Here is an 18,185-nt window from a genome sequence, read left to right as displayed (position 1 = left end):
AGTTTGCAGATGACACCAAGCTGGACGGGAGTGTCAATCTGCTTGAGGGCAGGAAGGCTCTGCAGAGGGATCTGGGCAGACTGGATCGATGGGCCAAGGCCAACTGTATGAGATTCAATAAGGTCAAATGCCGGGTCCTGCACTTGGGTCACAACAACCCCATGCAATGCTACAGGCTTGGGGAGATGTGGCTGGAAAGCTGTCTGGCGGAAAAGGACCTGGGGGTATTGGTCGACAGCCAGCTGAACATGAGCCAGCAGTGTGCCCAGGTGGCCAAGAAGGCCAATGGCATCCTGGCTTGTATCAGGAATAGTGTGGCCAGCAGGAGTAGGGAGGGGATCGTGCCCCTGTACTCGGCACTGGTGAGGCCGCACCTGGAGTCCCGTGTTCCCTTTTGGGCCCCTCACTACAAGAAGGACATTGAGTTGCTGGAGCATGTCCAGGGAAGGGCAACGAGGCTGGTGAGGGGTCTAGAGAACAAATCTTACGAGGAGCGGCTTAGGGAACTGGGGTTGTTTAGTTTGGAGAAGAGGAGGCTGAGGGGGGACCTTATCACTCTCTACAACTACCTGAAAGGAGGTTGTGGCAAGGTGAGGGTCGGTCTCTTCTCCCAGGTAACTAGTGATAGGATGAGAGGCAATGGCCTCAAATTGTGTCAGGGGAGGTTTAGATTGGATATAAGGAAAAATTTCTACACCAAAAGGTTTATCAAGCATTGGAACAGGCTTCCCAGGGAGGTGGTTGAGTCCCCATCCCTGGAGGTGTTCAAAAGATGTATAGATGTGGCGCTTAGGGACATGGTTTAGTGGTGGACTTGGTAGTGCTAGGTTTACAGTTGCACTCGATGATCTTAAAGGTCTTTTCCAGCCTAAATCATACTATGATCCTGTGATTCTAGGTATCAGGGTACTTGTGGGAACTTTTTGAGGAATTACCAGGTGCTATCCAGGTGCAGCCAGGAGTAGCAGTTGGGGCTCACTGCTGCAGGGGACAAAGACCCCCTTTGTCTTGTCACCGAAAATCCGGGAATAGACCTCGTAACACCAATGTAGTGTTAAAAGGCAGGCATTCTTTATTGCGACGTCGGATGCACGGGGGATAATTCCGCAGAACGTGCATACCCCATACCCTTTCCGTGCAGTTTATATAGATCAAAATATACATATTCATCTGATTACATAAGCCCTTTCTTTCATAGTCAAATCAGTCCATTTTCATACACTCCTCCCACCCGCGCTTGCGCAGTGCCTCCTAGTGGTGGTCGTCGGGGGTCCCAAGATGAAGGCTCATCCTCTTCATCACAGTTTCTGCGCAAACTCAGTCCTCTTCTGGCTCTTGTCTCTGCGGCACGGGTCGTCTTGACCAGTTCTAGGCACCTGCTCATTTCAATTGAAACTACCTTCTTTGGGGGGGAGATGTATGACTTTTTGCTTCAGTTAATTCACACAATAGATAGGTACCACAAATACACCTGCAGTCATTTAATAGCACTATTTCTATTTAAAAAATCCCCCTTCACCATTATTGTTTAACATTAATGATTACCTAGGGACTAAACCCTCTGTTCCCAGACCTAATGTCCAGATGGGCAGGGCTGTACAAGGGACATAGCAGCATTGTTCGTGTTTTATGATTAACTAATTCCATCACTGTGGTTACATTTCCCCCCTTTGGAAGTTTTGAAATAATTATTTTTTCAATACTTCCATAATTAATTTTTTTTTTTGATCATATAATGATTAAATACTATTAAAATACACTTTTCAAAATTACAACACTACACTTATAGTCCACTTGTTTCGCTATAGGGTGGTGGAAGTGTTATAACCGACTTACTAAGGTTTTGTTTTTTGCAATAGCTTGAATAATTATTTGATTAAAAGCTGTTCTGTTGGTGAGTTTCTTTTTTAGACAATAATAAATGAGCAGTATTATTATTAAAACTACTACCAGTAAAAGCAGTCTGGTACCGACTAAAGATTTGACCCAAGAACTAATATTTCACCTGAATCCATTAAAAATTTTATGAAGCCAATTTTCTTGCATGTTTTGTTGAATTTCCCCATGGGACTGATTCTTCTACCGCCCTTGGGATTGGAAGACATGCAGTTATTTGGGTCACATTTTGTAAATTTGCAAATTCTTTTATAAGCCCGATCATCAAATTTTTTTCTGGAGTCCTCCTTAGGAGGTATATTAATTGTTCTGCTTTTATTGGCAGTGAATTAACGTTTTTTGTTCTTATTTCTAATACACTGAACAGTGCTCCTATTATCATCAATTTCCAGATCGAGATACAGTCTCCTCGCATTTTACAGTAATAACTACTCTTTTTAGATATATTTCAAAGTCAGTTTTGCAGTCTCTGGATCTCTATTGATGACTCTCCACGAAGGGGCCTTCTTCACTCGAGGGTAGTGTATCCACGGTTCCACCCCTTCTACTTTGATTGCAGTGTAAGTTGTTAACAGTACCTGAAAAGGTCCTTTCCACTTTTTCTGCAGTGGTTCAGAGTTCCAAGTCTTTATGTACATGAAATCACTTGGTTGATACTGATGCACAGGTGTATCCAAAGCAAGCGATCCGGTCAGCACAATGTATTTTCGGAGTGCTTCAAGTGTTTTTCCTAAAGAAACCAAATACATTTTTAAATCTGTTTTCTCTGTTATTTTCATATCCCCTGGGATTAAAGGAGTCTGATAAGGTTTGCCATACAAAATTTCGTATGGACTTACACCATCTTTAGATCTTGGTTGGATTCTGATTTTCAGAAGTGTTAATGGTAAAGCTTGTGGCCATTTTGAAGACACTTCTTGACAAATTTTACTTATTTGTCTTTTTAATGTTTGGTTCATTCTTTCAATTCTCCCACTTGATTGTGGCCTCCAGGGGGTATGTAAATCCCAATTTATTCTTAAAATTTTACTTACTTGTTGAACTATTTCTGCTACAAAATGTGGTCTCCTATCGGAAGACATGCCAATTGATTCCTCAAACCTTGGTATTATTTCTTTCAACAATATTTTAACTACTTCTCTCGCTTTGTTGGTGCGACAAGGAAAGGCTTCCGGCCATCCAGAAAAAGTATTAATTAATACTAATAGATACCTGAATCCATTCTGCCTGGGGAGTTCAGAAAAATCAACTTGCCAGTAATCTCCTGGAATGTTACCCTGTTTTGTTACTCCTAGGGGTGCCCTTTTCCGATTTAAAGGATTATTTTTGAGACAAATTGGACACTTAGCTATTATGGATTTAACTACTCTTGTCATTCCTACACACACCACAGATGATTTTAGGCTTGAGACGATAGCATCTACACCCCAATGTGTCTGTGTATGTTTTTCTTTTGCAAGTTCTAACATAACTTGCGGGGTTACAATTACTTGTTTTTCTGGCGTTACCCACCACCCTTCTGTATTTTGTGATGCTTTCAATTGTTCTGCTAATTGTTCATCCAATTTACTGTATTTTGTTTCAGATTTGGGATTTTTATTTGTTTTACTGGTACTAGTGCAAAGATACCTTGTTCAGCAGCCTCCTTTGCTGTTTTGTCTGCCAATTGATTACCTATGTTTACAGCTGTCCGACCAAATTGATGAGCCTTGCAGTGCATCACTGCCACTTCCTTTGGTTTCTGCACCTCTTCGAGGAGCTGAAGGATTTCTTCTTTATGTTTTATCGATGAACCTTGGGCTGAGAGCAGTCCTCTTTTTTCCAGATGGCTCCATGAGCATGAATTACACCAAATGCATATTTAGAGTTAGTCCATTTATTTACCCTTTTTCCTTCTGCCATTCGCAAGGCTTGCCTCAATGCCACCAGTTCTGCTTTCTGTGCCGAGGTATTTGCAGGTAGCGTTCCTGACTCCAGTACCTCGGTGGTGGTGACAACAGCATATCCGGCCGTTCGTCTTTCCTCTTTGACAAAGCTGCTTCCATCCGTGAACAATTCGAAATCAGGATTTTCCAGAGGCTCATCCCTCAGGTCCGGTCTGCTAGAATAGACTTGTTCAACAGTTAGCAGACAGTCATGTTCTAGATTTTTTGTTGGATTTTTCGTTGACAGAAACATTGCTGGATTTACGATGGTTGTGGTTTTCAGTTCCACATCATCCTGCTCTAGCAAGACAACCTGATATTTCAGCATTTTGCTGGGGGACAGTCAATGACCCCCCTTTTGTTCTAGAACAGTTATCACCATGTGTGGTACATACACCACCATCTTTTGGCCCATAGTCAATTTTCAAGCTTCCTGAATCAGCAATACCGTCGCTGCCACGGCGCGCAAACATCCCGGCCATCCTTTACTCACGTTGTTAAGTTGTTTAAAGAAGTATCCTACTGGCCGCTTCCAGGATCCCAGACGTTGTGCCAGCACTCCAAGGGCCAGGTGTTGCCTTTCATGGACAAACAGTTTTTCAAATATTGTGGGGCTATTTTTAAATCCTCGTGGAAGTACAGTCCATGTCAGTTGCATCTTTCATCCTGTTGCAGGGCTCTCCCATTCAAAAGCAAATATGCTTTGACTTTGTGCATCCAGAGGTATGCAAAAGAAGGCATCCTTTAAATCTAGTACAGTAAACCATTTATGCTCCTTTTTCAGGGATGTCAATAAAGTATAGGGATTGGCCACTACTGGGTGTATATTTTGAACTATTTGATTTATAGCTCTTAGATCCTGGACTAGTCGATATTCCCGTCCCCCAGGTTTCTTTACCGGTAATATAGGTGTGTTGTATTTTGATTCGCATTTTACCAAAAGTCCATATTCCAAAAATTTCATGATTAACCCCTCTAATTCTTTTCGTTCCTCCCACTTAATAGGATATTATTTTTGTCTTACCGGTTTGGATCCAGGTTTTAAGGTCACTTTTACTGGTTCTGCCAATTTGGACTGTCCCGGAACTTCATTTGCCTAAACCAAGCGGGATTATTGCGTTTTCCACCTCTTCTGGAATTTGTTCTTCCTTAAAAGAATCCTGTAACACAAACACCCTTGCCTCTACGGCTTTTGATTCTGGTATTAATAATTCAATTTCTTCATTTTTTTTTTAAAGTTATTTGTGCCTCTAATTTGCTTAATAATTCCTGTCATAACAAAGGCAACGGACATTCAGGCATATATAGAAACTGGTGAGTTACCCACTGTTTTCTCAATCTAAATTTCAATAGCTCTAAGAAAGGTTAATTTTCTTTTTACCCTGTCGCACCAACAACATCTACACATTTATGACTACATTTCCCTTTACATGTGTTTAATACTAAATAAGTGGTCCTTGTATTTATTAAAAATTTTTCTTCTTCATTCACTAGCTTCTCAGAGAGGGGCTTGGAGGGGAGAAGCCGATTTTGCTACCCCTCCCCCCCCCCCGTCCTTCCCCGTGTCCTTCCCAAAACCAGGATAAATCTTCCTGCCCCCCGACATCGGAGAAACAGAAGGACTGTCTGTCTCAGATTTTCGGTCCTCCTCATTACCTCCCCATCTCCGACAAGGTGCAACCATTAATTCAACATCATTCTCCTCAGGCTCATATTTCAAACACTCTTTGCCAACACTACAAGCGACGCAACATTTCTTTGAACCCTTTTCGCAGTTTCCTTTCTTTAAAGCCATTACCATAGAACCGCGCGGATGTATCCCACACTGCCTTTGCCATTCCGAATGATTTCAAAATGAGAAAAACAAATCTACATATGTCATTTCTTCCTATTTACCTTCCCTTTTACAAAACAACATCAATTGCAAAATGGTATTATAACACAGTGTCCCATCCTCCGGCCACTTCTCCCCGTCATCCAGAGTATATAACGGCCACCGATGATTACAATACTCAATTAACTGTTTCCGAGTTAAAGGGTTCCCCCCCCAGCTCTTTCCAGTGCTTTAAAATACATCCCAAAGGCGTGCCCCTTGGGATGGGTCTTTTACTCGGAAAGGTGCCCATCCTTCAAATGACCAGTGGTAGTGATTGTGCACTATATCACAGACACTAATCAGAGGGACCCCAACCCTTGTTGGAGCTCCCTTTTGGGATCCCAGCCCCCTGCTGAGATCCTGGAGACTTCAACCCCCTGTTGAAGACCTCCCCTTTGGGCCCCGCTCCACCGGCTTTCACCGAGCAGAGACTTTCCACAAAGGTACCTTTCAGCCCAACTCTACGAGGTTTTCACCACGATTTACGAGCAGGCGTATATTACACTTAAAGAATGCCTTAATTAAATTCCAGGGGACTTACTTGGAATCCTTTGGTCCGGGGATCAGAGGTTCTCCTCGAGAATCCCTCGATGCCGGCTGGAGGTCCCGTGATCCCGCGGATCCGTCGCTATTCACAAGCAGGGTCCCATCTGGGTCGCCAGAAACTGTCACCGAAAATCCGGGAATAGACCTCGTAACACCAATGTAGTGTTAAAAGGCAGGCATTCTTTATTGCGACGTCGGATGCACGGGGGATAATTCCGCAGAACGTGCATGCCCCATACCCTTTCCGTGCAGTTTATATAGATCAAAATATACATATTCATCTGATTACATAAGCCCTTTCTTTCATAGTCAAATCAGTCCATTTTCATACACTCCTCCCACCCGCGCTTGCGCAGTGCCTCCTAGTGGTGGTCGTCGGGGGTCCCAAGATGAAGGCTCATCCTCTTCATCACAGTTTCTGCGCAAACTCAGTCCTCTTCTGGCTCTTGTCTCTGCGGTACGGGTCGTCTTGACCAGTTCTAGGCACCTGCTCATTTCAATTGAAACTACCTTCTTTGGGGGGGAGATGTATGACTTTTTGCTTCAGTTAATTCACACAATAGATAGGTACCACAAATACACCCGCAGTCATTTAATAGCACTATTTCTATTTAAAAAATCCCCCTTCACCATTATTGCTTAACATTAATGATTACCTAGGGACTAAACCCTCTGTTCCCAGACCTAATGTCCAGATGGGCAGGGCTGTACAAGGGACATAGCAGCATTGTTCGTGTTTTATGATTAACTAATTCCATCACTGTGGTTACAGTCTGACCTGACTTGCTGTCCAGGGAGATTTTCTGCTGGTCTGGGGCTTGTATTAGCGAAATTGTGGAGACATACCAAATCAAATCTGAATGGTAAATCAAATCAAGCAAAGGTCACAAGAAACTTACGTGAATGACCAAGGAGTTCCTGAGTAATGTCAGAAATAAAAAGGAAGCAAAAAAGTGGTGGAAACACAAACAGGTGACACAGTGAACTACAGACAATGTCCAAGCATGCAGGGATGGGCTTAGGAAGCCAAAGTCTGTCTGGAGTGGAATCTAGCAAGGGCAGAAGGGCAGCAAGAAATGTTTCTATGGGTACATAAGTAGCAAAAAGTAGCCTAGGGAAAATGTGGGCCCACTGCTGAATGGAACAGGGACCTGGTGGCAAAAGACCGGCAAAAGACCGAGGTACTCGTTGTCTTCTTCTCCTTGATCTTGTCTGGTAAGACTGGCCTTTAGGAATCCCAGACCTCTGAGACTGGTGAGGAAAGGAAACTTACTCTTGGTGGAGGAGGATCTGGTTAGGGAACAGTTAAACAAACTGGACATATATAAGTCCATGGGACTTGACAGGATGCACCCAAAAGTGCTGAGGGAACTGGCTGATGTCGTTGTGAGGCCACTCTTGATTATTTTTGAAAGGTCGTGGTGATTGGGACAGGATCCCGAGGACTAGAAGAGAGCAAATGTCAGTCCAATAAGGGCAAGAAGAAAGACCCAGGGAGCAATAGGCTGGACAGCCTCATCTTAATCCTTCAGAAGGCGATGGAGCAAATAATCCTGGAAAGCATTTCCAAACATATGAAGGACAAGAAGGTGATCAGGAGTGTTCAGCATAGATTTATGAAGGGAGAATCATACCTGATCAACCTGATGATGCTTATCTCGACTTCAGCAAGACTTTTGACACAGTCTCCTGCAACATCCTCACAGACAAACTGGTGAAATATAGACTAGATAAGTGTACACTGAGATGGACTGAAAACTGGCTGAACTGCCGGCCTCAAAGAGTTGGGATCAGTGGCACAAAGTCCAGCTGGAGGCCAGTCACTAGTGGTGCACCCAAGGTGTCGATACTGGGGCCAAAACTATTTAACTTAAAATCAGTCACAGAATCATAGAATACCAGGTTGCAAGGGACCTCAAGGATCATCTGGTCCAACCTTTCTTGGAAAAAGCACTGTCTAGACGTGATGGCCCAGCACTCTGTCCAGCTGAATCTTAAATTTGTCCCATGTTTGGGAATCCACCACTTCCCTGGGGAGATTATTCTCAACATGAAAAATTTTCCTCTAGTGTCCAATCAGAATCTCCCCAGGAATAACTTTTACCCATTGCCCCTCATCTTTTCTGTGTGACTCCTTGTGAAAAGGGAGTCTCCATCTTCTTTGTAACTACCCTTTAAATACTGGAACATGGTGATAAGGTCTCCCATAAGCCTTCTTTTCTCGAGGCTGAACAAACCCAGTTCAAACAAACATGTTAATTAATGACCTGGGTGATGGGGTAGAGCACACCTTCAGCAAATTTGGAGAAGATCTAAAACTGGGAGGAGTGGTTGATATTCCAGAGGGTCACACTGTCATCCAGAGGGACCTCGATGGCTGGAGAAATGGACTGACAAGAATGTTATGAAGTTCTACAAGGGCAAGTGCAAAGTCCTGAATCTGGGGAGGAATAACCCCATGCACGAGCACCTGTTGGGTGCTGACCAGATGGAAAGCAGCTTGGAGGAAAAGGCCCTGGGGGTCCTGGTGGACACTGAGTTGACCATGATCCAGCAATGTGCCCTTGCAGCAAAGAAGGCCAACAGCTTCCTGGCTTGCATTAGGAGAAGCGTTGCCAGCAAATGAGGGAGATGATCCTTCCCCTTTATTCAACACTGGTGGGGCCACACCTGGAGTACTGTGTGCTCCTCAGTACAGCAGAGACATGGACATATGGGAGAGAGTCCAACAAAAGGCCACAAAGATGACTGAGGGTCTGGAGCATGTCTCCTATGAGGAAAGGCTGAAGCAGCTTGGACTGTTCAGCCTGGACAAGAGAAGGCTTAGAAGATGGAGCTAGACTCTTAGTGGTGCCCCGTGACAGGACAAGAGGCAGTGAGCACAAACTGAAACTCAAAAGGTTGTGTCTGAGCATCACAAAACACATTTTTACTGTGAAGATGACTAAGCATTTGAACAGACTACCCAGAGAGATTGCGGAGTCTCCCTCCTTGGAGATATTCAAAACCCGACCAGATATAGTCCAGAGCAACCTGCTCGAGCTGACCCTGCTTGAGTAGGGTGGCGTGGACTAGGTGATCTCAAGAGGAGCCTTCCAATCTCAGCTGCTCTGTGATTTTTTGAATCTTCATTTAATTTAATTGCCAGAATTTTATCTGAGGCTCATGTGCAGGTTGACATTTGCAAAGAGAAGGAATTTATGAAGGATTACTTTTGAAAAATGAATGGCTGTTCTGGGTATGTTGAAGCCCAGCATCAAAGAAACTGGAAGAGGTTTTCATAAGTTGGCAAAGACCCAACACAAAGTCCTCACCCTAGCAGACTTTTGCTCCAGTCTTGTAAGAGCAGGGCTACTGGATTTTTACAAAGCAGCAAGTACTAGGAGTTTTCTGAAACAGGCAAAAAACCTCCCAGACTTATTGTAAAAAGTGACTGAGGCATTTTAGTTGCCTTTCTGCTTAGTAAATTCATATAGTTGTAGATATATATGCAATATGTATGCACACACATGAACTCACGCAAATATTACATATAAATGGGTGGATACATATTCAGGTGTATTAGGCAGATGTCTAATACCTAAAATTTCAGTCCCAGTAGTTTAAATTTGACACATTTACAACCAAACAAAATGGGTTCGAATCATGAGAGAGTTTGAGAAACGTTGTTAAGGGAGGAATCTACCAGCCCTGAGTGCATAACTTTTATTTTTCTGGGGTATTTGACCTCTTTGGTATATTTCTACCACTCATTTATTCTGCATTGTAATCCCCAGGTAGAAAAATGTATGACAAAGTACTTTTTTTTTTTTTAAACTCCCACCTCTTTGATGAGTTATAAGGTAAATTTTCATTAGGAAGGGAATTCCTGAAAAATAAGTGTAATGTGCTTTAGACAGGGAATTACATATTGAGTCTATTCCTGATGCCTGCTCCTTACTCAGATGAAATACCCACTGAGTCAAATCATTACAGAAAAGAAGTATGCAAGTGTGTGTGGAGAATAAACTATCCATGGAATGACAAATAGGCAATCCCACTAAATAGAGACATGAAGCATGTCTGTCTTTATACATATATCAGGGTGTGTGTTTGCTTGGAGAGGAAAAAGTAGTAATGTGGAATTATTATGCTGGGTTACCATTGTTTATAGAGATCATTGATGGTACATCCTTAAGCAAAATTATCAAAATAAATAACAATGATGATCCTCAATAGTATCAAGATCATATTACAGGTACATACACAGGAAAATGTGGAAATATATTGGAGTAGCAAGGACAGCAACTGACTACTCTTTTCCAGATATTCCCCAGACATGTTGCTTTATCAATATTAATCCAAATTTTGATTCCTTCCCCAGGAATTGCAGGTCCCCACTTAAAAGCAGACCAGACTTCACTTCATGGTAAAATGGAAAGTTCTGCTTGTAACATGATGACCAGAAGGAAACCAGCAGCTGTTGACGGTGTTGCAATGCCGACTTCAGTATTATCTCTCCTACCTTCATCAGCAGCAACAACTGAAGCAGGTAATGCTGTTTCCCTCCATCCCCTCTATTTCTTCCCCATCTTCCTTCTGGCACTGCACTGAGCAATATCTGCTTGTACTGCTCTTCCTGATTGGATGTTGCAAATGTGCATATCTAATGTGATGATCAGGCTGTAATTTTTCTAACACTTTCTTATCATGATCATATCTTGGCATATCAAATCTATTTTATTAACATACCACCACTTGTGCAATAATGAAAACACAAGTAGCACCAGCCCATATGGTCTAACAGGGGACTCTGAGGCAAGGCTCTTGGGTTCCTTTCTCAGCCCTGTTGTCCATTTATTTGAATGTTCCCATCCCTGTAGCACGAACATGTCAAATACACAGTGAATAGCTGAGGAGCAGCGGAGATTTCTTTCTGCATACTTCAGTAATTTTAGCATAATATTCTGACTTGCAAATGTGAAATTGTCTGGGGCAATGAACAGTGGTTTAAAATATATAAGAATAAATAAGTCAGGATAGCATGTTTTTCAATCAATTTATATTTTGTGCTTCTATTTTGAATCAGCTGAGAAAGGTGACAGCTTTATATAGTCAGAAATTGAGCCAAGTCATTCAGGCATCATCATGACTTTTCTTGGCATGGATAGAGAAGTTAATCTTGCATTATGTCTTAATTTCCAGTGAATGGGGAACCCACAGTACATTACCCTACATGAAGTCATTAGGAGTTTCATAGTCTTGTCAAATCTTTGATTCCAGATTCATAAAAAAATTATTTATATCACTGAGGTATGGAATGATTACATAATTAATTATGCAATTGAAAGTGCTGTTTCAGTGCACTCCTCCTGATTTTCCTCTCATTTCCTGAACAAATAGTGAAAACAAGGGATCCATGCTGTAAAGTAGCTTCTATAAAGATAAATTTTTATATTAAAAAATCAGGATTTTCTGTTTAGTCTTTAATACTTTCTTATATATAAGCTAAGGACAGATTTTTAGTGCAGCAGAGAATGAAAGCACACAAATATTTTATGATCAGTTTCAAGATGAAAGTGTATGCTTGACTGCATAGTTCATTCTTCCCATTTTCAGAAGTCTCATTAAATTGTTGGTTTATCTGTAGCCCAGATGTTGAAATAATTTATTTGAAAACTGAAAGAAACTGTGTTAATGGGAAAACAGAACAGTGCTATGAGTTTCCTGTAATTAATAGAGAGCTCTTTGAAAATTCCTCCATTCAAACCAAGTTGACAAACTGAGCCCAGCTGTTGAGCAAACTTCTCTTTGCCATGCTCTTGCAAGTGGCCTCAGGCAACTCTGAAGGGATGGAGAATGACAGGCAGTAAGAAGGCTCTTTAGTGCTGCAGACATAGCAAAGCCATTCAGAATAAAGTTAGGGGAGCAATGAAGAACTTCCAAGGGGTCTGACCTACCTGAGCTCACCTTCTCATTCAACACCGTTGTACTGGAGTGGGTCCTCCAGCCTGCTTTAAGCTACCCTTGGAAATGTATATTTTTTGGTAGAGATTTCTCTCTTTGCCTCAGAAGCTATTCCCAGCATCACATCAATCCTCTGTGTTTTCCCGGCATGGCCCGTGACCTTTTCAATTTGTCTCTGGCTGTGAGACAGAGCCTTGCTACATCTGTGTACCCCAGGGAAGGGAGAAACACGGGACCTCCATGTGCCTTATTTTAAACGTGTAAAGCTGACTTTTAAGACTAACATTGGTCCTTGCTTGTTTGGGGCAGCTAGGTGAGGTTGTTTGGAGAGCAGGAAAAGGATGGAGGACAAGTACAAAAGCTTGGGCTGCATCAAGAGTTTCTATTTTCTCTTCACTTTGGGCTGGATTGTGCCAAATAGCTTCAGACCTTCATGGAGGCAGAGCGTGGCCCTGCAGCCTGGGGAGGTGTAGGGAGATAACTGTGCCCAGACAGAAAAATGTCCCCCCCTGCATCCCCAGCACCTGGAGGTTGTCATCGTTTTCTATCATCTCTGTAGGAGCATATTCCCTTTTTCATATGCCCACGTGCAGACATGGTATTACTATTTCCCACCTCCTCTTCAGCCCCTTTTTGATGAATACCACCAGATAGAGCAAGACAAAAGTCTTCCTCCCAAAGCCAGATTTCCATGTGCAAACAGCAAAGTATGTGCAGGAAGAGAACAACAAAGCCTAAAAACAGTGCAGACCAACCTGGGTCCAGGGTTGGGCAGAGTCTGTCTGGATAGTAGTACATAGCTTTGGTTTTCAACAGAGCAGTATATCACATGGCAATATAGTAAAATATTTTATATCAAAGATCCCTCTCCAAGAGCTTCCAGATGAGTTGATAAGACCTAATGGCTCTCACTTTAGTAGTGGTTTATTTTGGCAGATCTCCCTGATATTTTGTCATATGCACACCTCACCAAATCTTCCCCCTGCAGACCCATCAGACTCTTTTCCGCGTAGTCTCCCTACTCCAAATGTAGAATCACATGTTCCTGACTCCCAATAGGCAAAATAATACTGGATTTCCCAATATCTCATTTAAAAAGCCTGACTTGAAAGGTTATTACTTATTCAGTACATGCATTCTGACTATTGGCAGACTATGTAACATAACAAATTCTTTCTAGACCTTACAGGTTCTGAGGCTTGCTAGGGAGAAAAGCAAAACCATTATTAGTAGCTTCTAACAAGCTTCCTGAGAAAGTCATAAACACTCCAAAGTATTTACGAAACAAAAATTAGTGTAGTAAACCAGCATAGAAGATTTTTTTCTAAATGAGAAAATGGGTTTCAGTCCAAAAGGAAACAGACTGTCAACTTGCAAAGTTTTAGGAGGGCAAAAAAGTATCTAAACAATGTGAAGGAAGACAACGTGAAGTGGTGTTCAGCTCATGGATTCACATATAAGTGTAGATATCTACCCATAACTGTCTGCATATCAGTTAATTTTGGAGAACTAGACAGTTTGGCAGAAAGCAGATGCTTACCTTTGCTCCACTTGGGCACTGTCTACTCACCATCAGGCTCCACTCAGGTTTCTAAGCCTGGGTCTCTTGGATCTCTCAGGTGCCCAAGACACCCATTGGATTTGGCAGGATGGACAGGACATCTGCATCTTCCTTATCCAGTATCAGGGTGTCAGAAGGATGTCCATGGTCATCTTAAATTGCATTGAGTTCCCATTTTAGAAACAGAGGTCATCCTCTACTATACAGACCAGATCCCCATTGACTGGAATGGAGTAGTAATACTGAGCTGCAGAAACAACTGACTACTGATAAATCTCAGTAAAGACATAAAATCTTTGCAGATACTTGGCTAATGCTTTATTTCAAATTAGTTTCCTGTCGTTTGGCTTACTTTCTTTCCAATGAAAGCTGAGAGTAATGCCAAATCTCCTGATTTCACCATGAACCTTGAATTTTTTCCTGTATTTTTGCTAAAATTCCCATCTTCAATATTTCCATCATTAACTGAAAAAATTCAGCTTTATTTTCTGGAAAAAAAATTGCAACTTCAATATAGGAATTATCAAAACAAAGTCTTCAAAATGTGCCCTCACAATAGCAATAAAAGGCAAAAGGTGGACAACGAATACAAAGAGTGTGCAAAATGTTTGACTTCTTAAATCTTCTGACCTGAAGCTACTCTTAGGATCTGGGAGGACTCAAAGGAGTCGAATACTTAGGGCTGGAAATATTGGGACTATATATGTCAATCACCAGTGAGGCCAGATGAGAGTAAACATTTTGTGCAACGGGGATCTAAACTTTTTTTGATCAAATGACTGAGAAATAGCTCACTGCCACATGCCATTAGGGCTCTTGCATCCACACTTTTTAGGGGTGACCTACGTGAGGGGAGTTTTTTGCAACTAATTAGCTTCTTCTGAGCATCTTGGTTATTTAATTTCCTTTCTCTTTTCTTTGGTACCAAAATGACTGCATTCCTCTTTACTTTTGTCCTCTGTGAAACACAAACTGCAAGTGGGTTTTATTTTTCTTTTTGGTGTGAGGAGTGGGTTACATATGGAAAATGTATTTTGTTTTGTAATTAATGAAAACCAGACTTTGGGAAGTTGGCCATCCAGGTCTTTATTTGTAAGAGAGCATATGTCTGTGTTTTGTTTATGACTCACTCCTACTTCTTGCATTGTAACTTGGGTTTGTTTACACAAGCTCTTTGCTGAATCCAAGCAACATGGTGGTATAAGAGCCAATAATTTATGTATGTTCTCCAAGAGGGAAGGCCAGTGAGTGAGATTTGTGTGCTGAATCTGTCATAGCCCATAGGAAGTAAGAGGAGATTCTGCCACTTGATGGCTCCTGGTTATCTGCAGAAAATGCTACAATAACAACTTTATTTAAACTACTACTAGAAGATTAGCCTGTTAGCCATGAAGGGAGTGATAACCCCCAAACGAACCTTTCTCGAAATCTTGGCTACTCTGGAAACTTCAAGGATTTCAAATCCAAATGACTGCTTGACAGTCAGGTGTAAATTAAGTTTGCAAGTAGATGTGGGCTGAGGTTAATTTAGTGGGATGTTTTATTCTTTACTGAAAATAAATCCTGAACTCCATCATTTCTTTTCCAGCAGTGCAGAATGGATATGTTAGGAGTGAAAGGGAGCACCAGTTATTGCAACAGCAGAATTAATACATTCTGTTTCTCTCACAAAGGGATAGTTACTTTTAATCTGTGTGCAAATCCTGAACTCTGAACAGATGTCATGTTCAGGAAAGGACAGTGAGACAATTTAAGAAAAACAAGCAAGATCTCGTCCCTTTTAACTTTTTTTTAGTTGCTTTTCTGTGCAGAGTCCTTCTTCAGTAGTCATATTCAGCCTACCGGGCTTGAAAGCATCTAGTCTTCATGATGCTGAAAGCAGGAGAAGGAGAGTTTCCATTCACTGTTGTTTGACCTACCCCTGTTTCTCTCCTTGTCTCTCAACAGTCAGCCCACCACTGAAAAAAAGGTTCAAGCGCCGTGAAATTGAAGCAATCCAGTGCGAGATGCGTAAGATGTGCAACTACACCAAGATCCTGTCCACAAAGAAGAACCTGGATCACGTGAACAAGATCCTGAAAGCCAAGAGACTGCAGAGACAATCAAAGACAGGCAATAATTTCATCAAGAAGCGGAGGGGGCGTCCTCGGAAGCAACCCCTTTCCTTCAGTGAAGACTCCAGAGACCAGATGCCCATTCTGGAAAAATGCATTGACCTTCCCAGCAAAAGAGGTCAGAGACCCACGCTCGACCCTTTGATATTGGAGCAAGCAGCCATGCAAGATACAATCATGGCCACCATCGAGGCTGTCATACACATGGCTCGAGAGATGCCACACCCGCTGCTGCCTCTCCCTCCTCCTCCCCCTCCACCCCTGCTTCCTCTGCCCCGGACGCCCCGAGTTGGGAAAAGGAAAAGCAAATCCCCGCAAAAGGAAGAGGAGGATGTGAAAGTGAAGCGGCACCGGAAAGGCAGAGGGAGTGAAAGCGAAGGCCTTCCCTAAGGCCAGCGCACCTCGTCGGATGTTGGGTGCTGGTAGTGGAGCACACCAGGACTGAGGGACCAGAGGCACGTGGTCCTCTTCGCCCCTGTGGCAGCACCAGATTCACTCGTCCCTTCGGTGGCCGGAACCCATCACGGAGAGCTGTGCCAGGCAGGGTTCTCATCTTCCTCTTCATTGCTTTGGCCCCAGCCCCCCCCAGGAAAGAGGGGGAAAGGGTGCGGGAAAGGTGGGGACTAAGGGGGGTGGGAGGGGGGGGTGTCAAAGTTGGGGAGAGTGTCTACTTTGCAGAGTTTCCAAAACTAATCAGCATCTCAGCATTGCTGTTCTCATACCGTACCCGGAGGTGGGAGGTCACCCTTGCAGAGCTGAACGTTGTCACTAGGGCTGCATGCTCGACTCTGATTCTGTTTGGCGGGCCAGGTGAAACTAAGAGTAACCATACCATAGTAGAAATCAATGTAAAAAAGAAAAAAAAGAAACAAAAAAAACACCAACAAAAAAAAATAGTGTAATTTGCTCAACTGTGATCTTGGTTATAATCTGTTTGAATTTTTTTTTTTTTTTCCAGTTTTATATACACCTACCAGGCTTTGGGACAGCATAACCCAAAATGCCTGACTCCTGTTAGAACTATATATTTCTTTCTCATTTACTTGCCTAGTTACAACTAGCTGCAACATAGGCAATAGAAAAGTAGAGCCTTACACACGCACACACTCATTCCGAGTGCTATCCCAAGGAACGACGGAATATCACAGCATTTAAAAAAAGGTATACATGGATATTCAGTTATGATAGCACGTTTCTATGAAGCAGCTTGGCATTTTCAACGGCATGTGAAAAAGGGGTCATCCACCAGCAAAGTTGTTTTAATGTTCGGTACATATGAGTAGAGAACAGCAAGACACTTCTGGGGAATAGAGTTACAGTAAACATGGACAAAATCACCAAAAAAAGAATATAAAAAAGGTAAAAGAAAAAAATAGGACAGAAAAAGTAGAGTAAAAAGGCAGAGTCCAAACCTACCAGTTCTTATCACCTGCAATTCCCAGTGAAATTGGTGGGAAACCCAGGATTCAAATAATTTGCATTGGGTAGCAATGCCTTGATATGTTGTTTTAAAGAAAATAGATCAAGTAGTTTATTTACAAAAAAATAGAGAACAAAACCCTATGGAAAATAGGTTCTTTCCTGGCAATTATTTCTTAAAAAAGAAAAGGAATAAGTGTTCTTATCTGAAAATAAAGATAGAAACGTTCAAAGGGTATCACCACTGCAATTGTATTAATGCCACTTTGGACATGTTCTCGAAGTTGTGGCTGCCTTAATAAACTAAAAATATTTTGGTTTTGTACATAATGTAATTATAAAGCTCTCAGTCTGCATGGATGCAAACTGTGTGTGACAAATCGTCTCTTTAAATGGTCAGTTCAAATTGTACATTTCTCATTCGAGTTGTACATTAGCCATTGATTTAACTTGGGTAAAATACTCGAGCTCCATTTCCACAGCCCAATTAAAATGTTTAACTAAAACAAAGACTGAACATGAAGCTGCTCCATTGCAGTAACAATGCTTTAAAAAAAAAAAAGTCAGTTGTTGAAATCTGAAATAGGTACTTTCAAATTTATTTCATTTCTTTTTGAAGTCCTTCAGTACACTCAACACCTGGCATGGCAAGATGGATATTAAAATGGGAGGGGGGAGGGTAAATTCCAGCAAGGGAGCGGGGACTGGAATTATTAACTTATTCACAAACCAACTGCTACTCCCTTTTTTGAGAAATCTTTGAACTGGTTTATTGCCAAGGATATTTCAAATAGCATGACACTAAAAAAAACCACAACAACAAACCCAACAAAAAAGTCCCCACCAAAAAAATATTGTGTTTCTATTCTGTTATTTATTTGCAAAAATCATATCAAGACTAT

General features: G+C 42.1%; 1 protein-coding gene across 3 annotated transcripts in view; it reads left to right on the top strand.

Annotated features, from left to right (window-relative positions):
• LOC104335588 (SET-binding protein) overlaps nucleotides 1-16,454 on the top strand; it is a 353,439-nt gene extending 336,985 nt beyond the window's left edge. For all 3 annotated transcript variants that reach the window (XM_075446728.1, XM_075446727.1, XM_075446726.1), the window contains 2 exons: nucleotides 10,607-10,774; nucleotides 15,698-16,454. In XM_075446728.1, the coding sequence (XP_075302843.1) occupies nucleotides 10,607-10,774; nucleotides 15,698-16,254 (725 nt within the window). In that variant the 3' untranslated portion in view covers nucleotides 16,255-16,454. The remainder of the gene's footprint in view (nucleotides 1-10,606; nucleotides 10,775-15,697) is intronic.
• The last annotated feature ends 1,731 nt before the right edge of the window (nucleotides 16,455-18,185 follow it).

Source organism: Opisthocomus hoazin, chromosome W (genome assembly GCF_030867145.1).
Source record: "Opisthocomus hoazin isolate bOpiHoa1 chromosome W, bOpiHoa1.hap1, whole genome shotgun sequence".
In the NCBI taxonomy this organism is placed as follows: Eukaryota; Metazoa; Chordata; class Aves; order Opisthocomiformes; family Opisthocomidae; genus Opisthocomus; species Opisthocomus hoazin.
The sequence above is the reverse complement of the archived record's forward strand: the minus strand, read 5'-3'. Positions and strand labels throughout refer to the sequence as shown.